Genomic DNA, 23,347 nt, shown 5'->3' with positions numbered 1-23,347 from the left:
CTATATTATTCTCACTCTCTGTGTCATTCATATACATAATCCTTAAAAAAAATACCACTAACGAATACATCACTCATTTTATGGTCCGCGAAACAGGACATAACATTTAATTCCTTACCGTTAACATCTGCAGGAGCTGCTTCCTTTACAATCAACCTTGCCTTTGAAGACATATTTTATAATCTCCTAGTAACAGTTGTGCTGGATCGACAAAATGTTCCTAAGAGCTGAATGGAAAGTTGCTGTAACATTATCCATTTGAGGAAGCTGCTCAGTATGTTTGCTCTTATAAATGAAGCAAGGTCTAAAACAGACGTGGCATGTCCTGCAAGTTTAAGACCTCGGTGTTCTAGTAACAGCCATTAAAATACCAGTGACACCCCTCTCCATCCTTAATCCAAGGGCTTCTTTTATCAATTTCTTCTTGGTCTTTCTTTCGGACCCACCTCTGCTGCTGCTGCTACATGTGGAATATCCTGTTGTGCAGCTTTCTTTTTCTGAGCAAAGTCACTGCTTTCAGGTCATACCATGTTCCTTTGAGGAAATACCACTTCACCAACCATGGAGAGACTAAGTAGAACCTCTGCCTCTTACTCATCTCCATTAGATTTCCTGTTTAACCATTCATGTTATTTTATATTTAATATTAAATCCTTCCCAGCAGTTAGTGCCGATTTACAGCCTAGCAACGGAAAAAAGCAACACAGTGAAATCATATTTTCCTCTTGTACAAAGTCCAAGCAGCGTTACACGCTGTTCCCAGAGGGGAAACCCTACAACCCCCCACCCCAATATCAATGTGTATGGTACCCAAAGCCAGCCATTGCTGTGGCAAATGAGACAGAATATCTCACCACCCTGGCAATAGGGCAACAAATTAAATTATGTAACTTTAATAACAGTAACACATTTAATAGCTAATTATTTGTTGCTTTTTCATACCACCCAAAACCTGCTACCTGAGATTGCCACTTCATCATGACAAAAGATAAAGGAAAAGTCATCCCCATCGTCCAATAAAGATAGCATGGCTGTATTAACTGCACAAAATGGAGGAAGGGTGAAAGCGCAGGGATGTCTTTTTGCTAGCCTTGCAAGGTGGGGTTGAACAAGGAATAGCTGTGCTGTCCTATTTCCAGATGCTCAAAAATGTCTAGATGCACAGTATACACAACATGTGTGAGTTTTCTAAATGCTGATCATGTATTTTATTGGTTCAATTTTTGCTATTAAAAGTAGGGATGTAAGCCTGGCAGCTCTGAAAGTGGAAAGAGATACAGTGCTTCCTCGGGTTACGAAATTAATTCGTTCCGCGGCCGCTTTCGTAACCCGAAAAGCCTTCGTAAGCCGAAATGCCATAGGCGCTAATGGGGAAAAGCCGCGATTCCGTGTGAAATAGCGCCGAAAAGCACCAAAAAATTTTTCGTAACCCGAAAAAACCTTTGTAACCCGGAACAATTATTTCCTATGGGATTTTTTCGTATCCCGGAAATTTCGTAACCTGGGTATTTCGTATCCCGAGGTACCACTGTAAGCATACATCTTTTAAATAGTAGTAATAAAAATGTGCATGGCAAAATGATTAGCATCATAAGACAGTAACGGTGCTGTGATGCTATTACTGTAGCCAGCATGGTGTAATGTTTTGAGTGTTGGACTATGACTCTGGAGACCAGGGTTCAATTTCCACCTCAGTCATGGAACTCACTGTGATCTTGGGCCAGACACACACTCTCAGCCTCAGATGAAAGCAATGGCAAACCTCTTATAAACAAATCTTCCCAAGAAAACCCAGTGAGGGGTTTCAGTCACCAGGGTGAAACAGGGAGGCATAGTAAAACCACAGAATGCATTTCTAGTCTTAGGGTTGCAGTAAGTTGGAAATGATTTGAAAACACACAACAAGCACATACACACATGAATTCTGGATCTATGAATATAACACTCAGTGCCTTACAAGATGCTGTTTTTAAAGAAAAAGTTAGGATGGATTTTCTATTTTGCCATCCCCTCAGGGTGAAAGAAGGATTGGCCCTCTAACTATTTTTTGATTTTAACTCACTGAACTCTAGCCACCCTGACCAGTGGTGGAGGATTATGAAGCGTGTAGTCTAAAAGATCTGGCATCGCTGCTCTGTATTGTTTGCTTATCCTGTCACTCTCAACTAGACTGTCCTTTAAAAAAAAAGTTGCATATCTAAGGAGATTTGTGGGCAATTGCACAAAATTTATGTCACTGATGCAACTGAAGAAGGAACATGCGTTTACATTTCCCACTATGAACTTTGGTATCAAGTAAAATGGGCAGAGGCAGCAAACTGAGAGGAGTAAGAGTTGTCTTGTTTGATAGCATTCTGTTTCCAACAGCCATGATTCACATGCTTCTGAGAATTATGGGGTGTGTGTGATCTGATCAATTGATTTAATGATTTGAGTTTTAGTTGATTACTTTATCCATCCTCAGATCTTTCAGCTATTTTGAAGCTAGAGGGCTACATTCGTTATACAAACTCCCTCTCTTTATGATAACACATTTATATCACAGTGCATGCAATTACACAGGATATGAGATATCGCTTTTGTGCACAGATAAGAAAGTTACTACAGAAGGTTTAATGAGTTTAGTTAACTGTTAATATGCTTTTAAAAATCTAATCAATTTTATTTACATTAGAAAGGGGGAAAAGGTTAACAATTATGTGTGTACTGTGTTCGTTCCTTCAAATCATTTCCAACTTATGGCAACCTATTGTGGGATTTTCTTGGCAAGATTTGTACAGAGGAGGTTTGCAAGTGTATGAGGCTGAGAGCATATAACATGCCCAAGGTTACCCTGTAGGTTTCATGGCTAAATGGAAATTGAACCCTGCACTTCAGTCGTAGCCCAATGCTTAAAGCATTGTACCACAGTGGCTCACATAACTATTTAATGTATGTGAAATTGTGTTTCATGTTTAAGTTAAAAGCCTACACCAAACAGCTTATCAGAATGAAGACAGAAATAACTTCCGAGGCACTTCCCCTCGTTTCTCTCTGGTGAGTGGCAAAGATGTTTTTCTTCCATTCAGCTTTTAATTATTTTAATGTGGGGTTTGTTCTAGTCTTTGTTATGTTTTTCATGTCAGTTATGCTGCCCATCTGGCTATCTAGTTGAATCTGTTCTGAAAGTTCATTTATTCCAAGTTAGGGCACTGGTCTGAGTCAAAGGGTGGGTTATAAATATTTTGATCAATAAAAATTCTTTTTGAAGTAGTATTTGTTATAAGTACTTTCATTTTTAAACACTTATTTAGCCTGCTAGTCGGGGCACTGCCAAGTGTTGGCAAGCTGAAGAGTGTCCAGAGGAGGGTCAGCAAAATTGTAAAAGCTCTGGAAGCCTTGCCCTATGCAGAGCAACTTAGGGAGCTGGGTATGTTTAGCCTGGAGAAGAGAAGCTTAAGAGGTGTTATGATAGCCCTATTTAAATATTTGAAGGGATGTCATATTGAGGCTGGAGCAAGTTTTTTTCTGCAACTCCAGAGAATAGAACTTGCAGGAATGGAGTCAAACTACAGGAAAAAAGATTCCACCTCAACATTAGGAAGAACTTCCTGGCAGCAAGAGTTGTTTAACTCCCAGAACCCTTCATAGCCAGTGACCATGTTGGCTGAGGAATTCTGGGAGTTGTAGTCCAAATAACAAACAAAACTACCCACATTTCCTAGCTCTACTATGAATGAAGAGGATCATAGGCAGGCATTTGGGCTGAATCATATCAGAGATAGAGGGGTACAGCTGGCCCACTGTATCCATGGATTCTGCATCCACAGATTCAACCATCCACAGCTTGAAACTATTCTAAAAATCTAAAAACAAATCTTGATTTTGCCGTTTTATATAAGGGATACCATTTTACTATGCGACTGTATATAATGGGACTTGAGCACCCATGGGTTTTGATAACAACTGGGAGATAGGGCATCCTGGAACCAAACACAGCAGATACCAAGGCCTTCCTGTATTTTAGTATCTTGGAATACTTTTAATATTTATTATTAGAAACATCTCCTTCTCTTCAACAAAGCAGAACAAGAACTATGTGAACAGGACATGCTGTAACATTCCAAGTATTTTCAGCGAAGATGTTGATGCTTTGATATGAGTGAACAAACCTATTCCATCAGCTAGACTTGCAATGATTACCAAACTTTGGTCACTCAAATGTTTTGAACTCCAGTTCCCAGAATTTCTGTGTTGACCAAACTGTCTGGGACTTCTGGAAGTTGAAGTCCAGAACATCTGGAGGACCAAAGTTTGGCAACCACTGGGCTAGAGTAAGGCTGGAGAACCTATAGATCTGTAGATATTTTGTACTCACTCCCATCAGCCCCAATCAGATGATGAAACACAACAAAGAAAGGTTGGAAACAGGGCACCAAAACAAATTCTGGCTCATTCATAGACTGACTTTAAGGCTTTTGGAAAATGACCTCAGAGCACTGGGCCCACAGGAGACAGCATACTCTTCTCACAGTATGCAAAAGGATCTTGTAACACCTTTGAGACTAACTGAGATAAAGAAGTTGGTAACATAACCTTTCAGAGACTTAAGTGTACTTCATCAGATGTGTCATATTATTATGAAACATTTCTTCTGGTGTTCCTCCAACATCATCCCTAGAAGATGTCATGGTTTATTCTTTCAATAACATCCTACTGAAGTGGAGTGAGACCAAATGATAGCAACTAACCTGAGATCTTCCAGGGAGCTTCATGGGTAAGCAGTGATGAAACCAGATATCCACCCTCAAAATACAGCACTTGGTTCTTGACACTAAATTGTTTCTGCCATTTAGACAGAGTTGACAGTGTCTTGCAGATACCGTACTATCAAAAAAGTCTTGGCGTTGCCTATTAAAATGCTTTCTTCCTTAACTGCAAACTTGTTGTTAGAATCACGCCTTTTCTTAGATCGGGAATTCACTTTAAACTTTTCAGGATCCATCTCTTCTTCTGTTATACTGGGAAACTTGCCACATCACCTTTAATAGGTTTTCATTTCATTCATTCAGGCTGGAATGGGCTTGAAAGCTAACTGACCCCCCTTTTAATACTGCAATACTAAACATATCTGCTCAGAAGTCGGTCCTATTCATTTCAGTGGGTCTTATTTCCAAAAGGGTTGGTATAAAATTTCTGCAATCCTATATCCAGTTCTTGGGGGGTAAGCTTTATTTAATTCAATAGAAAGGGACTTCCTCAGCTTCTCCTCTGCATGCCAGAGCTCCCACTCCCCCAAAAAAAGGTTTCACAAAGGCACATGACATTCTGCTGAGTGAAGTGAACTGTGGTGCAAGGGAGAGAGGAGAAGACAAAATTAGTAGTGAAATCAAGTAGAAGGACCTCCTTTGGGGGAGCCCCTCCAGACAGTGGAAGGCAGATTTTGGATCCAGCCATGAATGATTCATCTGATGTAGAATAGTTTCCATCTATTAAATTACATTTGATTAGAACAAATTTATTGGAATTTATTGGAATGAAGACCTTCCAGAACAAGGACTATAGCTCAATAGGAAAAAACATGCACAACATGCAAGGCCTATAACCTCAGAGCCCCAAATTAGGGTATTTGCACATAAACCTTTTAGTGTTGAATTGCTAGACTTCATTCCTTCACCTTTTAAGGGGTATCCACCCAACATGAAATCCTGTCATTGCCATTCTGTCTTTCCTGTGGTTTATCCATCATCAGACTACAGAATATCTGCCTTTTCTTTAAAAATAAGTGGAATGCAGCCTCCATTGATGCAGATGCTTCTGTTTCCTCCGGCTGGTGAGATTTTCATATGATTCAGTCATGTCAGTGCACGGAAGCTCACTATTGCCTTTCTGGTGAGTTTAGCATCTCATTTAAGCTTAAACAAACCATAGAGCATATAATATAATATAATATAATATAAATCTTTCTAATCACTGAGATAAACCTCCTTGCTAAAATGGCAGTGACTAGAAGGGTTCAACACTTGGAATCTTTTGTTTAGGACATAAAATGCTATTTCTGGTGAGCATCCCTCAAAAAGCAGAAAACCCACTTAGAATCATTCCAGATAGTGTCCACAAATTACAAAAAAGAGACTTCCTCTTGCTAAAACGTGCCTCCCCTGAGCTCCACAGTGTGGCCACACTTTATTTGTTTTTTTTTTTTGGTTTTTTTTTGATAGGGAAAGTAGTACAGTCATTCCTCTGTATCCAAAGATTCTTTATCCATGGCTTCAAGTATCCATGGCTTGAATATGAATACACACACACACATCCCTCCATATTTGCGGATCTGATTATTCACGGATTTGATTAATATGTTCTCTCTAGGAATATCTAGGTCCTCTAATGCAACTCATGGTCTACTTTAACTAAAAGTTGCACTGAATGACCTAGAGATTCCTAGAGAGACTATTCTAGGCCTTTGTAGCTCCTCCAGTGCAGTTCCATAGTCAGTGTCTGTTGGACGTTGACCAGAGTTGTCCTGGAGGACCTAGAGATTCCTAGAGAGGTGTCCTCTCAGGTAAAAACTTGGTGTTTTTGTTATTTGCGGTTTTACCATATTCACAGTAAATTAATATAACCCTTGTGAATATAGAGGGACAAGTGTGTGTGTGTGTATTCCAAAAGGCAAACCTTGATTTTGCCATTTTATATAAGGGATATCATTTTACTACGCCATTGTATTTAATGGGACTTGAGCATCCTGGAACCAAACTCCAGCAGATACCAAAGGCCCACTACATTTCGCTTTTTAAAAAATATAGGTAGAAAACTGTTTTAGCTCCAATTAAAAGCTTGCTTAAGTAAATAGCCAATAAAATGTCTCTCACTGTGCTGGGCTCAAGAGAACTGGACTATCTTCATCACACGTCACTCCGACTGAGGTGGATGGGCCATAGTGGGATGAAAAGATAGGTAGGGAATTGCAATTTCCCTGGGAAACTGCTGCTGTTCTGCTTGCAGATTACAGTCCAAGAACAGTGAGATGTCTTCACTGCAAAGGAGGAGAAGACACCACAATATGTAGGGCATTCAATAAAAAAGTAGGACATTACAAAATAAAAGCTAGAAATACTCATATAAATGTAAGTGCACGTTTCTTAGTCATGCTCAAATTGGAGGATATTTTGGAATTCCCCCTGGATAGAAGGCTTATATGGAGGACATGTCCTGGAAAAGGATGTCTGGTCACCCCGGGTGTAAGGCAATTTGGTAAGTTTATGTCAGATGCATTAAGTCAGTGGTTCCCTAACTTTAGCCCTCTAGATGTTTTGGACTTCAATTCACAGAATTCCTGACAGTTGACCAAGCTGGCTGAGGCTTCTGGGAGTTGAAGTTCAAAACATCTGGACGGTCAAAGTTTGGGAACCACTGTATTATATATTATTCTCAGTTGGCAAAGAGATACTAGCACTGAGGAAAACCACACTGAGCACAAAAGAACATGATATGGAAAGAAAAGGTACAGGCTGTAACGATGATTTGCAAAACCAGCTTATACCAGATAAGCACACTGTGCATTCGCAACTACTGATTGAGAAATGTCTGGAAAAGATAAACATCTAAATAACGCCCCCTTAAAACTGTTTTGAGTTATTTTTAGTATTTTAATTTGGTTTCCAGGTCTTTGTTGAATGCTTTCAAACTGCTTTAATCTACTGTACATTGCCTCGGTGATAAATACCATAAATAGATAGATAGACTGACTTCAAGAATTAACCTTTGCCTTTTGCCTTCACTGTTAGTCTTCTTCTCACTCTCTACCACTGAAGATATCCCTTTGCATCTTGGGATGTTTCTACACTGTATAAAAAATGCAGTTCCACAGCACTTTAACTGTCATGGCTCCATCCTACAGAATCTTGGGATCTGTAGTTTTGTCAGGAACCAGCACTCCTTGGCAGAGAAGGCTAAAATATCTTGTAAAACTACAAATACCAGGATTCCATAGGATGGTGCTACAGCACTTAAAGTGGTATCAAACTGCATTAGTTCTACTGAGTGGATGCACACCTCCTCAATAAAGTAGTGATAGAGAGCCTGTGTGGTGTAGTGGTTTGAGCGCTGGATTAGGACCCTGGAAGACCAGGGTTTGAACCCCAGTTTGGCCCTGAAAACCCACCTCCCTTGCCTTCCCCAATGAACTCAACGGGATTTATATCCAGGGGTAGCCGTGTTGTAGCAAAGTACAGCGGGCCCTCTATATCTAGGGATTTCTTATCCACGGATTCAAGCATCCACAGCTTGAAAAATAAATTCCAAATATAAATTCCAAAATGTAAACCTTGATTTTGCCATTTTATATAAGGGACACCATTTCACTACACCATTGTGAAGGGACACCTTTATGAGGACAGCCAAAATGCAAAAAATGCATGTTGCAAGCTTTCAACACTTTGAGAGTTTGTCACGTGTATTTTTTGGATGTACAGTTGGCCCAAAAAGGTATATATATCCCTTTTTGGTGGACTTTCAATGGGACTTACCTCCGAATAAAAAGGGATAATGAGCCAGTGCGGCATAGTGGTTTAAGCGGTGGACTCTGGAGGCCACGGTTTGAATCCTAGCTCAGCCATGGAAACCAACAGAATGACCCTGGGCAAGTCACACTCTCTCAGCCTCAGGGGAAGGCAATGGCAAACCCCCTTTGAAGAAACTCGCCAAGAAAACCCTGTTATAGGGTCGCCATAAGTGGGAAAGGAGTTGAAGACACACAACACATAGCAACAATAAAGAGGCATAATGCTAGGCTGCTAGGGAGGAGGAGTAAGACTGCTGTTCAGAGAGCTCTAGTCCACCCCAGAAAACTCTCCCCCCCCCCCCCACGGTCTGCTACCTTCCTCTCCCCAGCCATGTAAGGGAACACTGGGCAAGCCACACTCTCTCAGCCTTAGAGGGTATCAAAAAAGCTAGGGAGAAGACAGACGGCTGTTCAGAGAGCCCTACCCAACCCAGACGTCTTCTCCTTCCCCCCAGTAAAATGAAATTGAGCAGGTCACACTCTCTCAGCCTCAGAGGATAGCAAAATGGTAAACCCTCTCTGACACAAACCTTGCCAAAAAACCCTCAGGACAGGTGGGCCTTAGAGTGGCCATGAGTGGGAAAGGGCCAGAAGGGACACAGTAATAACAACAGCAACAAAGAGGCATAATGGCAGGCTACTAGGGAGCTTCAGAGAGCTCTAGTCCACCTCAGAAGACTTCTCTCCCCTCCCCTCCCTTTCGTATTTTTATATATATATATATATATATATATATATATATATATAATTTAGAAATGTTTTAATCTTTAAAATTGTTTAATTGTTTTTTATATTTTATATTTATGTATTTTAATATTTTGTACTGGTTTTTTATTGTATTGTTTTATTCTTCTTTGCCATCTTGAGTCCCTATATTGGGATAAAGGTGGGATGTAAAACAATATAATAATAGTAATTATAATAATAATTTCTTCACCCCTGACCCCCCCAGGTATGGCTAGGTATGGCCACACTCTCTCAGCCTCAGAGGATGGCGAAAACAAACAAGCAAACACATAAAACAACCTTGGAACAAACCTTGCCAAGAAGACCCCCCATGAAAAGTTGGCCTTAGGGTGACCCTAAGTGGGGAAGGACCTGAAGGCACACAACACACAACAACAACAGCAAAGAGACATAGTGGGAGTTTCAGAGAGCTCTAGTCCATCCCAGAGGACTGCTCTCCCCTCCCAGGGCAGCCTGTTCCCCCTTCTCTCCCCCACCCCTAATAAATATGGCCATGTAAGACACACTCTCTCAAGCTCAGAATGTGAGTCACACTCTCTCAGCCTCAGAGGAAGGCAAAAACAACAGCAACAACCCTGAAAGAAACCTATAGAAGAAGCCCCCATGGTGATAGGTTGGCCTTAGGGTGGCCGTAAGTGGGAAGGCACACAACACACCCTCCTTGCCCACAAAGGCTGCTGCTCTCACCTGCCTTGTCCAGGGTGGCCTGGGACCCTCTTAGCAGCAGGAGAGGGGTGCGGTGGTCCTCCTGGTCCTCTCCTCCTCCTCCCTCTTCCTCCTCCTCTTCTCCTCCTCCTCCAAGTCCCTGGTTCTGCATGGCTCCCTTCAGTCTACACAGGAGAACCCACAAAGGAACCTCTGCTTGGCTGGCTCAGAGCATGAAAGAATAAGAGCCAGCAAGCCCAGGCAAACACGTGACCCAAGGCCGGGCGGAAGTAGGGCCCTCTTTGGCTTCAGCCGCTCCCCGCCTACAGGGCTGGCCCCTGCCTCCCTGGCGTCTTTTATTCCGCCATCTTTGATACTGGCAGGCGTTTTTTCTCAGTTGTTTGTTGTTGAGGGAAAAGGAAGGGCGAAGGCTCTGAAAGGGCCCTTCCATGTTAATATGTTGTCTTTCCTGACTCATAATGGGGGACTCTGTCATGGGGTTTTCTTGGCAGGTTTCCTCAGTAGGGGTTTGCCACGAGGCTGAGAGAGTGTGACTTGGCCAGGGTCACTTTACATGGCCATATTTTATAACATAAAATAGTAAAACATTAAAATATCCATATAAAGGGAGCACACTTCTCTGGGGGAAGATTTATTAATTTATTCAATAAATAATAATAAATAATAATAGATTTTATTTGTACCTCGCCTCTCTGTTCAACACAATGTTAAAAATACAATCATATGTCCTCTCCGCAAAGGAGGACAAGGCACCACTAATTGTAGGACATTCAAGAGAAAGGCAGAATGTGACCAAATAAAAGCTACAAACACTAATATAACATAGAAATTCATGCTCCTTAGTCATGGTCCAAATCATGGAGGGCATTGTGGAATTCCTCCTGGGCTGAAGGTTGAAATGTAGAACATGTCCTGGAAAAGAAGGATGTCTGGTCACCCTCCCCCTAAACTGCAAATCCCAGTATCATCACATCACATTGCTAGAGCTATAATTCCACTTTAACTGCTATGGCTGCCAGCTGTAGAATCCTGGGACTTGCAGTTTAACGAGTGGCACTTAGGATTCCCAGCCAGAGAGCTCTAAGGCCTCATTAAACTACAAACCCCAGAATGCCACAGCAGGCAGCCATAGCAGTTAGTGGAATCACAGCCCTATAAGAGTGTAGTATGATATTGACTTACTGGAACCTTGGCCATTAAAGTGGAATCACAGTGCTGTAATTATGCACCTAAAAGCAACAGATCACCTCTGAACCTGGCTGTTAAGCATAGTCAGCCCTGGTTAGTATTTGGATGGGAGACCACCAACAAACACCAAGTGCTGTAGGATGTATTTCAAAGGAAAGAATTGGCAAAAACGCCTCTTGAGTATTCCTTGCATAAGAAAACTCTATGAAATGTATGGGGTCGCCATAATCCAATAAGTGACTTGAAGGCACATGTATGGAGGCACCAAGTGCCATTTGATTTTGGAAGCTAAGCAGGATTAGTTTGGGTTAGTATCTGATGGGAGACTGCCAAAGACTACCAGATACTGCAGAACTGGCAAAGTATTCCTTGCCTAAGAAAACCCTATTAAATTCATGGGGTCACCGTAAGTACAGGGTGACTTTAAGGCACACATACATGAGTGATATGGATACACATACAAAACTACAGTATCTTTTCGCACCACAGACTTAAGGCTCTTTCATACTACACAATTATAGTTAAATCCTGGGATTTGCAGTTTACAAAGAGGCATGTGAAATTCTCAGCCAGAGAACTCTAGCATCCCACCAAACTATAACCTCCTCTCCCCAAATTTCACAAGATGTTGCCATAGCAGTTAATGTGGAATCATAGCACTATAATTGTGTGGTGATTAAAATCAGAAAGAGCATTGTGAACCCTTGTTGCCAGTCCTAGTGAGAGGCCAAAGGCTTTGCCGTCACCTTCATATGATGAGAAAATATCAGGAAAATCAGGAAAAAATACCAGGAGAAGAAAATATCAGGCTGTCCATGAAAGCGAGTGGAGAGACTCTTACCTTCTTCCATTGTCGTTTACAGACTGGGAGTCCTGCCAAGAACCAAGAAAACAGCTATGGTGGTAATGAATAATTCTTTTAGAAGAGACTGTTCTGCTAAAATGTACCAAGACCTTATCACTGCAGACAAAAGAATACACGCAACACTTGCAATTGTTTGTTAAGAGAGAAGTAGCCCAGCTAGATTTGGTGATTAAAATGCAGGACGTCAGGAAGGAAGCTTTGAATCCTTGGGTGACCTTGGGACAACCCTATCTCTCTGTCCAGCTTATCTCTCACAGGATTTGTGAAGATACAATTGGGGAGGAGAGGGGAGGCAAAGACCTATGTACATTGCCTTGAGGAAATATGAGATATACCACTGAACTAGGGCTTTTTCCATTCAGAGGTGCTTTATGCCATTTCTATTGAGGGTATGTCACTGCCAAGGGCCAGTCCAGTCCTTGGCCAAGGAAGTACCTTTTTGTGTTGCAATTGCAAATGAATGTTAAATTTCCTAGGCCCTTCTCACACAAGGCACTTACCATGCTGGAATCATGGCCTAAATGCTTCAGAAGCGTGGAAGTGGGATCGCCAGTCGCGCTTCCCAAACGTCATCGAGGCATTTTGCTGTTCTTCCGTTGTCAAAGCGTTTGCAGAGCAGCCATTTTTTACATAACAGAAGATTCCGTTATTACAGAGATGGCTGCCCCGCAAACAATTTGTCGACAGGAGAAGAGTGGAAAGCACTTCAGTGATGCTTCAAAAGCGCGACCGGTGATCCCACCTCCGCACTTCTGAAGCATTTGGGCCATGATTCCAGTCTCATGTGATAAGGTACTAGGAAAAAGGAAGCATTCCTCTTGCTACTACTTCCTTGCAAACTGAACTGCCTTGCTCACTCTGTGCTGGCAACTGTAGTTCCCAGATCTGTGCCTTTTGCTGATTGTCTGATTTGAATCCACAATTGCTCAGCCCCATGAAAAATACTTTTTCTCTGACACAGCAGTCTATAGGATTAGATCCAACATTTAATTTCTAAATAATCCTCTTCTTTCTGATAGATTAGCCTGGCATATTTTGCTTGAATTTATATCCAGGCTATGTTTCAGGACCAATTATGTGCTTCAAGTCTAATTAAAATCACAACCCATGATTCCAAGGGAACTGAGGACCAGACGAATACAGGGTAAGGAATTTAAGAGAAGGGGTGTGTGTGTCACATAAAGGGTGGTAGCTGGGCATGGGTCAATAAATGTAAGTCTAAAAAACTATTCATTTTGAGTGGTTTTATGAAAACATCTCAACTAATCAAGAAATGGACAAAAGTTGCTGAAAGTGCAACTATCAAAGTAGCACACAAAATATTGCTAAATCATGCATAAGTTAAAACTGGCTAGGTCAAAATCTGCTTGTGATCTTGTTGTTTCCAACTGCCTGGAGTTATTCAGTCTACTCCAGGAACCTTAAGGCATGTTGTTATCACAGTCCTTGCACTTCCCTGATCACTGAGGAGAAGAGAGACATATCATATAGATTAACTTCACTGTCATTTCCTCTTCTATTTTTTCATTTCTTTTGGGATGATAACCTGAAAGAGAGGTTTCCTAATCAAAGCTTCAAATGTAATGGATGACACAAACTTGGAGTAACTGTTCTAGAAAAGGGATAGGTTAATTTCAGTCCTGTGTAGTTACTACTGCCACATGTATTTTACTTAAATAGAATGGTCTACCAATATAATTTATGAACCAAAAATGTCAGAATCCCTAAACATTTCTGTCACAACTAATCCATGTTAAGTGATCTTTGCACCAAAGTTCAAGAACATAAGAAATGTTTTGCCAGATTAGACCAAGGTCCACCTAAACCAATGCTATTTGCATAGGCTAACCATATTTCCTTGAGACAAAAATGGGACACTGGGAGGGTATAAACAGTACGGGGTGATGTAAGTAAGACGATAAAAAAAGTTTTATTACATGAACACATTGAGCTAACAATTATTCTTCGGTGATGGAATTCATACAAAAATTGGGAAGATGTAGAGGGGGATACCACAATCGTACCATGAATATTTCTCCAGTCAAGTAATCTCATCAGCATATATCAGTGTTTTAACACCTTATCATAAAACTTCTCATACTCCATGACACAATGTGTTTTGTTTCTTTGACAACCACAATTTCAAATAGGGATCTTCAAAACATTTTTGCAACATAACAGGGCATTTTTCTTGAAGATGGGACAAAATTGACATTTATATTAAAACAACGGAACGGTCTAGAAATATGGGGGGGGGGGAGGGAACAGTACTGTCCAATTTAAAATGGTCTCAGTTTAGTCATCTTGGCTTCAAGGGTGTGTTCAGGCTTGATTTGCTCTATGATCCATTTATTAGCCTGATCCTCTCACTAACTGCAAACCATTCAATTTCTCTATATGTCCTGACAGTAGCTTCTTGTCCTGAGTACAGGTTACACACCAGACCAATTAAATGTTGTGGCGCACCCATTTATTTAAGAGCAATCTATATTTTTCATGATCTACACGATAAAACATTTTGGTATACTGTAATATCTAAAGCACAGGGTGATTTTCTTCTGAAGTTTTTTGGTTTGTTCCATTATCCAACACATGTTTGCAATATGATTCCTACTGCCTCTTCCTTTTCAGAACCTAGCTCGGACATCTGGCATTTTTTGCTCCAAATATTTTAAAAGGTTTTGTCATAGAAATCTGGATATCTTTTCCTTGCATAGGAAATTAATGCAATGGTCCTGTGGTTACTACAATCCCAGATGTCCTCTTTTTTAGGATTTGAATATACAGTCGGTCCTTCTTATACACAGATTTTGTTATACACAGATTCAAGCATCCACAATTTGAAAATGTTCAAAAAAAGTATAAATTTCAAATTTCAACCCTTGATTCTCCATTTTTTATAAGGGACACCATTTTTCTATGTCATTATATTTAATGGGACTTGAGCATCCACGATTTTGTTATACACGGGGGATCTTGGAACCAAACCCCACGTATAACAAGGGTCCACTGTATAATGAGATTTCTAATCTGTGGGCGATTTGTTTGTTTCCATATTTGTGGACAGATTTTAGTTCAAACTAGAGTAGATTCTGTCTCTCTAGACTGAAGCAGCTCTGCTGGTATGCCATCTGTTCCTGGTATTTATTTCTCCCAAGTACACTGAGTGAAGCTTCCACTTCATGTTCTAAAATTGTAGGTTCATCTTATAATGGTTCTTCCATGAATTAATCTGCCCTCCTTTCATCTATTTTATATACTTATTGTTTGTATTGACTTTTTTTTTGCACTTGGTCATGTAATGTGTTCCCCTGCTGGTCACTGAGTGCCTTCTGACCTGAGAGTTTCATCTTCTGGCACTCTTATTTCATTTTGGGTTGACTCATCATAGGGTTTTTGCAGTGAAAGACATTAGAAAGGAATTACCTTGCTTTCTTCTGTGCAGTACTAACAAGTGTTAGCTATGGTGCCACTGTTGTTGTCTCTGAGAGATCCTCCGCCAGTGTCACCCGCCACTACTGCTGCTGCTCAGTAGCTGTTTGGCACATTTATTCTGTCTCCTCAGCAAAAGCCTGTCTGCCATGGGAGACCCTACCAACAGCACTTCTACAGTCAGCATAGCCTCTTGCCTCACAGGAGCATGCAATCTCACCACCTGGGAAATGTAGTTCCATGGAGAGGTGCATGTTGTTACCTCCAGGGAAAATGTGTGAGAGACTGAATTCGTATCACTCAATGACATGTCTAATAGTTTGGCAAGTTTCATTTACCTGCAGCCATTACCTGAGCCTCCCGTAGGTCCAGTTCTTCCCAGTAGAGGGCTGTAGTATCTCAGAAGAAAACAAATGGGAGTGAGAGACTATGCTTCCGAGCAAGACTATTAATATACAATCTCCATATTTCAAAAATAGAATTTTAACAGGAGTTGAGATGACTTCATGTTCTGTTAGTAAACCTCTTGTGTTTTCCCATTGCTTCTCCCCTCTTCTTGCTTACCACAAGCATCCCATTAAGGGAGAAAAGATGAAATAGCTCTCCAGCTCCGTTTGGTGCATAGTGCCGAAGGTCTTGCATCTGGAAGTATTCTGTACTTGGTCATGTTTATACAGGTCTCTTAATTACAATAGACTCCTATATCCACTTATCTGGGTGTGGGTCCCTTTCAGCTTAATAGGGCACACTTATGAGTATATATGATAACACTGTTAGCTTCTTCTTATATAGGTGAAAGGATGGCACTTTCTTCTATGAAAGATAAATTGTTGCTTAGTTTTTGAATATGTTTGTGGAAACCTGCAAAAGTACATTTTGTTTATATAAAAGTCCCAATTTTGGGGAAAAGTGGGATAGAAGTAAAGTTAATAATAAATCCTTCTGAATGGTTAGATCTCAAGAAAAAGGAAATAGGCTTTGCAGACACTTTCTACATAATATGATTCTAATTTGATTGTTCAACCTCTTTATAAAGAGCTTCAGTGATGGCAAAGGAAGCATTTTTATTAAATTTGCAGATGACACTAAATCCGGGGGGAGAGGAGGAGGGAAAGCTAATGCCTCAGAGGACAAGATCAGAATTCAAAACGGCCTTGACAGACTGGAGAGAAGCACCAAACCTAACAAAACAATTGTTTAAAAAATTCCAATGACGTAAGGTATGATATCTAGGCAGTAAAAATAAAATACACAAATATTGGATGGGCAACACCAGGCTTGAAAGCAGTGCATGTGAAAATATATATATACTGTTCTTAATAGACTACAAAATAAAATGAGTCAACAGTGTAATGTAGCAGCCCCCCCAAAGGGGAAAAAAAAGCCTATTCAATTCAATTATACACCATATTAACAGGAGAACAGTGTCCAGAGAAGTAGTAGTGCCACTCTATTCTGCTTTGGTTAGATCTCACCTGGGATACTGAATCCAGTTCTGGGCATTACAAGTTCAAGAATATCCATAAGCCGGAACATGTCCAAGTAAGGGAACCAAGATTATTAAAGGTCTAGAAGCCAAGCCTTATCAGAAACTACATAGGTAGCTAGGTTAGAGAAGACAAGACTGAGAGATGACATGATAGCCATTTTTCCGAAATGTGATGTAGAAAATGGTGCAAGCTTATTTTCTGCTGTTCCAGAGACTAGAACATGAACCACTGGACCCAAATGAGAAGAAACAATATTCCACTTCAACTTTAATTAGAACTTTTTTATTTTTATTTTTACAGTAAGCGCTGTTTGTCAATGGAATAGGCTGCCTTGGAGAGTGGTGGACTCCCTTTCTTTGGAGGTTGTTAAACAGATGTTGGATGGGCATCTGTCAGGAGTGCTTGAATTGTGTATTCCTATATAGTAGGGGACTGCATTCCCTTCCAGTGCTAAGATTCTGTGCTTCCATAAGCAACCTATGCTGACCTGTAACTTCAGAGCTGGTGAAAAGCATTTATTGGCTTCTTTTTCAGCCAGAGGACTAAAGGACACTGCAAAATCCTACTCAAAGCTTGGAAATGTTATTACAACTCCAAAAGCCCCCCCTCCTCCCGCCCACCATGGCTATGTCATCTCCAGGCCAGGCTTTTAGCTATCATGTGAGAAGGCAAAGTCATTGATTTCCACTGAATTCAGCAGAACCATTTGCCAAATAAAGAACAACAACAACAACATATTTATTTCTTAGCCGCCTCCGCCAATGGTTCAAGACGGAGAACAACAATAATGAACAGACACATCAAATCGGTTAAAACTCATCAGTTAAAATACACAACAGTTTAAAAGGAGAAAAATGTTCTTGGGACTATAGAGGATGCCATTGGAAGCTGTTGTTGTTGTTATGTGTACAAATTGTTTCTACTTATGGAGACTTTAGGTAACCCTACCACTGAGAATGAAGTAGAGAAAATGGCTTGAAGAGCAGAGATGAATGCCCATATCTTAAAGACATAAATCTTGCTTCACCTACAAGCAGGCCATTTTATTCAGTTTCACTATGCATTTGACAGCTACACCTGTAGTTTGGGAGTAGATGCTTATCTAGAAAACAGCTTTACAGTACATTGCTGGTTCACATGGAAAAGTATGGATGGGAATGCATATTTGCGGCTTTGGAAATGGACATGGAGAGGTGTTTTCCTCTTCTTCTCTCACCTAATGAGAAAGTATTAAATGCATTTTTAAATACCTACCTCCAAGTAGCCTCGGCCCTTTGTATATTTAAAAGGAGTGGGAACAGGTCATGCATATGATTGTCTGATGTGCATAGTAGGTTGTTTTCATAATCAGGCTCTAGTCATGCCAGGGTTTCAACAGCACGCACCGACTCAACATGTGTACACTTGTTCACGAGCAGAGTTGTCATGTTTCAGAATTAGGTGGTGATTGAGTTCCACTTGGCTGGATATCCTTTATGTCAATTTGAGGGTCTAGGCCAGTGTTTCCTCTCTTCGCATTTGGAGAATATCAAGTCATTTTTTCCTTTGTACAAAAGGCATACTTATCAAAAGCGATCTCACTGTGCAAGCTACATACAGCTCAGAGTACAAATTATGCAATATATTTTAGAACATAATAGAAAAAAATGAAAAGTAGTTATATTTATCACTGTGCATGAAAATTAATAAAGTATAAGAGATTATGTTCCTTCTTTATCCCAACGGCTTGCAATCTGTCAGTCAACTCAGAGTTAAAATACTCAAAATATTTACAATATTTATCTAAACATATGATGGCTGTTGGAGCACACCGAATTCCAAATGAAAATCAGCATGTGCTTTATAGACTACAGCAAAGCCTTGACTACATAGATAATGAAAAGCTATGATATGCCCTTAAAGATTGGGAGTACCAACACACCTATGTCCTGATGATGAATTTGTCTCAGGACAAGAGGCTACTGTCCATAGGGTTGCCATGGGTTGAAGTCAACTTGAGGGCAGTTAACAAAACAACCAACATATCTGAAGTAAAAGTGGTGTTTTTAAACTGGAAACCGCTACAGTTCCCTTTTAATAAAAGAAAAAAGACGTAGGACGATCAGATCTTTTGTGTTGTGTGTAGTTTGCCTCTAAGCGTGGACTCTTACCTAGAGGTCTACCATTTACCGCTGAGTGCTGTGTCATTTGACAGTGGCTCTCAGATGGAATTCAACTATGAATAGTTTGTAAACTAATCTTTGCACTGTAAGTATCTGATGATATCAGTATGCTAATAAACCCTCTGTTCATTCTAGGGCATGTACCTCTATCTGTAGTTTCTTTCCCACTTGTGTTTAACTCTCTTTCAGGAATTATAAAGTAAACCGCAAGGAGGGGATGCATCAACCCCACCACCTCTATAGTGGCTTTTCTTGTTCTGATTATTTGTAGGTGAATTTCTGAAGAGGAGAGTTTCCTTCCTTCCTGTTTGTAGGCTTCCATGTGGTTCTGAACACTGGATGGTTTGTTCTGTAATGCCTGAATACAGCGTCTCTGTATGTCTGTTTGACACAGGTGTAACTCTAAGTAAGTTCTTAAGCTTTCCTTTTAAGGAAAAGCTAGGAAAGTCTATGAACAAAACATGCTTCATACATAAATTTCAACATCCCTCTAATTTTAACTCTATCTTACATAATCTCACCATTTTGTAGATTGAGATAAAAACCAGAGGGAGTTAAAATTAGGGGGATGAGTTAAAGTATAATTAAAACTAAAGGGGAGTTGGAATTTATAGTGAAACACTGTTTTGTTTTTATTACAGTTACAGAAGAAGAATGGAGTTAGAAAATATAATAGAAAGATATGTAGGCCCTATACAGACAGGCCAAAATAAAACTGCTTCGGTCACTTTGGAGGTATGCTGTTTAATGATGTTGCCTACTAGGATCCGGAAGCCACCAAAGCTTCACTCCAGTGCAGCTTTGGCGTGGCTTCCGGACTCCTGTAGGCATACATCATTTACACAGCCTAAGTGATCCGAAGCAGTTTTATTTTGGCCTGTCTGTATGGGGCCATAGATTACTATGAAAATATAGGGGTTATTCAGACATCATTTTTTTTGCATGACGATGAAAATAATTCCATTTTTGTTGTGCATCTATGTGCATCTCTGCGAGTTCAGTTGCTCACATTTCCCAGCACTCAAATAAAGATGGAGTCTGTGATGTGAATGTATTTGAAGCATGTTCAAGGCATGCAGAGTTTTATCCCAATTGATCTTGGGTCTTTTTACATCAGTTATTCACACAGTGGATGATGCAAATCCTATAGAAAAACTCTGGAAAATATGCGAGATTGATTATCCCAGGTTAAGTGTGTGTGTTTTTTGCAGCCCCCCCCCCATTTAATCAGGTGTATTTGAAATGCATTCGAACAACAAATATTCAACCCAGATTCTTTCTGGATTATTTTCAACTTCTGAATAACTCCATATGTATTAAGTAAATGTTGATGCCCAGCATCAATCACAATGCCCAGTGTAAGATAAACATTGAATGATAGAAAATGTAATTAGTTTAGACCAGCTGTTCTCACCCTTTGGTCCTCCAGATGCTTTGGACCTACTTCCAGAAATTCAAGCCAGCATAGCCAATGGTGTGTGTATGTAGGTGGGTGGGTGGGGTTATTTAAAGGACAGAAAATTGTACAAGATGAAGTAGTAGAGACAAGTGTGGTGTAGTGTTGTGAGTGCTGGACTAGGATTCCTGGAGACCAGGGTTTGAATCCCTGCTATGCCAAGGAAAGCTACTAGGACTGACCTTGGGCAAGTCATGCTTGCTCAGCCTTACATAAAGACAATGGCAAAACTCCTTTGAAGAAATCTAGCCAGAAAAACCCTAGGACAGGGACTTCAAGGAGTAAAAACAGTGCTACATACAAAATAAAAACACAGTAAAACCACTAGCAAAGGAAAAAGAAATGATTGAAAAAAGAGCAGAGGATTATGGACATTGTAATTACCCTTATAAAGCCCGTGAGAAATTTTTTAAAGGTTATGACATAGTACCAAAATGTTGTAATATGGGCACAATGCACACTTCTGGGAAAGTGTTGCAAAACCAGGGTGTCACCTCTTAAAAGGATTTCTCTTTGCCTTGCCTCATTGGGTAGAGTTTTGGGTGATGAGTTCACAGTCCAGGCAGCTAAATATTATAGAGCATGCTTCTTCAGGTAACTTGATTCCAATTCTTTTAGGATATCAAAGGTTAAAACTAGCCAGAACTTTGAAATGAGCATAGACGGACTGGTAACTAGTGCACTAGACAGAAAAACATGATCATAATAAGATAATCTAGCAGTGCATATGTGGGGATGTTTTCCTATCTGATTGTTCACTTAAGTGTGAAAGCTAATCTTTGCAAATGTGTTTTTCATACATGGGAAATGTTATCAAGAACCCTGCTCTTGTGGATGGAAATAAGAATGGGGACAGTGCCCACAGGCATGTTCCTAAACTATTTTCAAAGGCAACAGCTATACTGCATTACAAAAGCAAGACTGGAGGTCACAAGAATATCAATAATTGTTGCAAAGCTATTTCTTTCCATATAAGGTTGTATTTTGTATAGCAGTCTTTTGCTGACAAAAGGCACTCTGGGACAACCTGTGTGACTAATGGCCATGATGGAAACTAATCCCCAAACCTTAACCTAATCCTTTGGGAGGTACTGCAGTTCTCTCGAGAACATTCAGTTTGGCAGATGAACCACTAACTAACAGAACCCCCATCATCTCTGCACTAGGGTGCTGTCTGCCCAGCCTCATTCTGGAGTCCTGTTTGGTGTCCTGCACTACTAGACCATATTCTCTTTAACATACATTCTAAAAGTTACCTAATACTCTAGATCAGGGGTAGGCAACCTTTTTGAGCCGGGGGCCGGGTTGCTGTCCCTCAGACAACTGGGGGGCCGAAGCCAAAAAATAAATAATTAAAAAAATTTTTTTAAAAAAAAATTAAATAAATAAATAAACCGGGACAAATGTAGGACAAAATTTTCAAACGGAGGATACTTTTTATAAAAAGTGGAGGACACATGAAAAAGTTTGCTGATTTTTAAAAAAATGTTAAGATAAATGCATGTTTCTGAGGCTTCTATAGACAATTGCCCCACCATGCCCCTCGCATGAGAGGCCAAAGGCCCTGGCGGCAATTGGCGGCAGGACCGGGCTGGGGCCGGTCCCAAGGCCTCGCTGGGCCGCATCTGGCCCGCAGGCCGCAGGTTGCCTACCCCTGCTCTAGATCTTCTGGGAAGATCTGGAGCCTTCCATTCCTCTGCTGTGACAGCTGTCTTCACAAGCATCCCATTGAGCCATGGTGGGTCACTTTTTGTGATGTCAGAACAAGGCACCCAACCATGTGCCCATCGCTGGGTGCTTCAAGCAAACCATGGCAGCAATGGATGTGCTGAGTAGCTCAATGGGACACCTGTGCAGACAACTGTTGCAGTTCAGGAATGGAGGGCCAGGTAACAAGAGGAGATTGAAGGGAATGTGGGGCAAAGATACTCTAGGCTGCCCCCAGAGTATCCTAGACAGTGCAGAAAAGACCTGAGACAGTTTATTGGCCCTCTTCCAGACTATTTCCCAGCTACATAAGCAATGATCAGAAATAACATCATCTAGCTCAACTGTATTAGATGAAAATGAGAGGTAAAGTGTGGTGTCAGTTACATATTTCATGACCCTTCCACCCATATTCCCAGATAACCTTTTCCAATGGGGTTTATATAGATGTTGAAAAGCATGGGTGGGGACTAGAGCCCTGAGTAATCTCATAGCACAACTTTCATGGGTAGAGCAATTGTCTTCTAACAGAATCTTCAGGGACTGACAATCCATATAGGACCAGAACCATCAAAATACAGTGCTTGCTTATCCCAGTTCAGACAGCCTATCCAGTAAAATACCATTGTGAATGATACTGAAAGCTACTGAGAGTTCCAGGAGAACCAACAGGGTTATAGTCCCCTGTTTTTCTCTCAGCAGAGAGCAAACAAGACAACTTCAGTTGCAGATCTAAGCCTGAAACCAGGCTGAAAAATATCTACAAAATCAATTTCATCAAAGACTGTTTGAAGTTGATTGAAAAACAGTTAGTTGAGCAGCTTTCTGAAGGTAGGGGTTGTTGATAACTACCTCATGGTTGTTTTCATCTTCTGGGTCAAGTTAGGTTGCTTCAGGAGCAGATTGATTACCATCTCTTTTAAGACATCTGCTGTCATCCCCTGTTTCAAAGGGAAATTTATTACTTTCTGGACCTAGTCAGACATCCTCTCCCTATTAAATGTATTAAATGTAAAGTGAGGATCTGGTATGAACATGACTAAGCCCCTTCTCCAGACCATCAGATCTCAGCATTTGAAAGTCATCAAACAC

At 40.6% G+C, this 23,347-nt stretch overlaps 1 protein-coding gene across 1 annotated transcript in view; it reads right to left on the bottom strand.

Moving 5' to 3' along the window:
- Positions 1-10,197, bottom strand: part of SLC17A5 (solute carrier family 17 member 5) — a 49,280-nt gene extending 39,083 nt beyond the window's left edge. The window contains 1 exon segment of the mRNA XM_042476828.1: positions 9,977-10,197. Within this exon segment, the coding sequence (XP_042332762.1) occupies positions 9,977-10,106 (130 nt within the window). The 5' untranslated portion in view covers positions 10,107-10,197.
- Positions 10,198-23,347: the final 13,150 nt, after the last annotated feature.

This window comes from Sceloporus undulatus, chromosome 1 (assembly GCF_019175285.1).
Source record: "Sceloporus undulatus isolate JIND9_A2432 ecotype Alabama chromosome 1, SceUnd_v1.1, whole genome shotgun sequence".
NCBI classification, from domain to species: domain Eukaryota; kingdom Metazoa; phylum Chordata; class Lepidosauria; order Squamata; family Phrynosomatidae; genus Sceloporus; species Sceloporus undulatus.
Note: the sequence above shows the minus strand (reverse complement) of the source record. Positions and strands in the feature narration are given on the sequence as shown.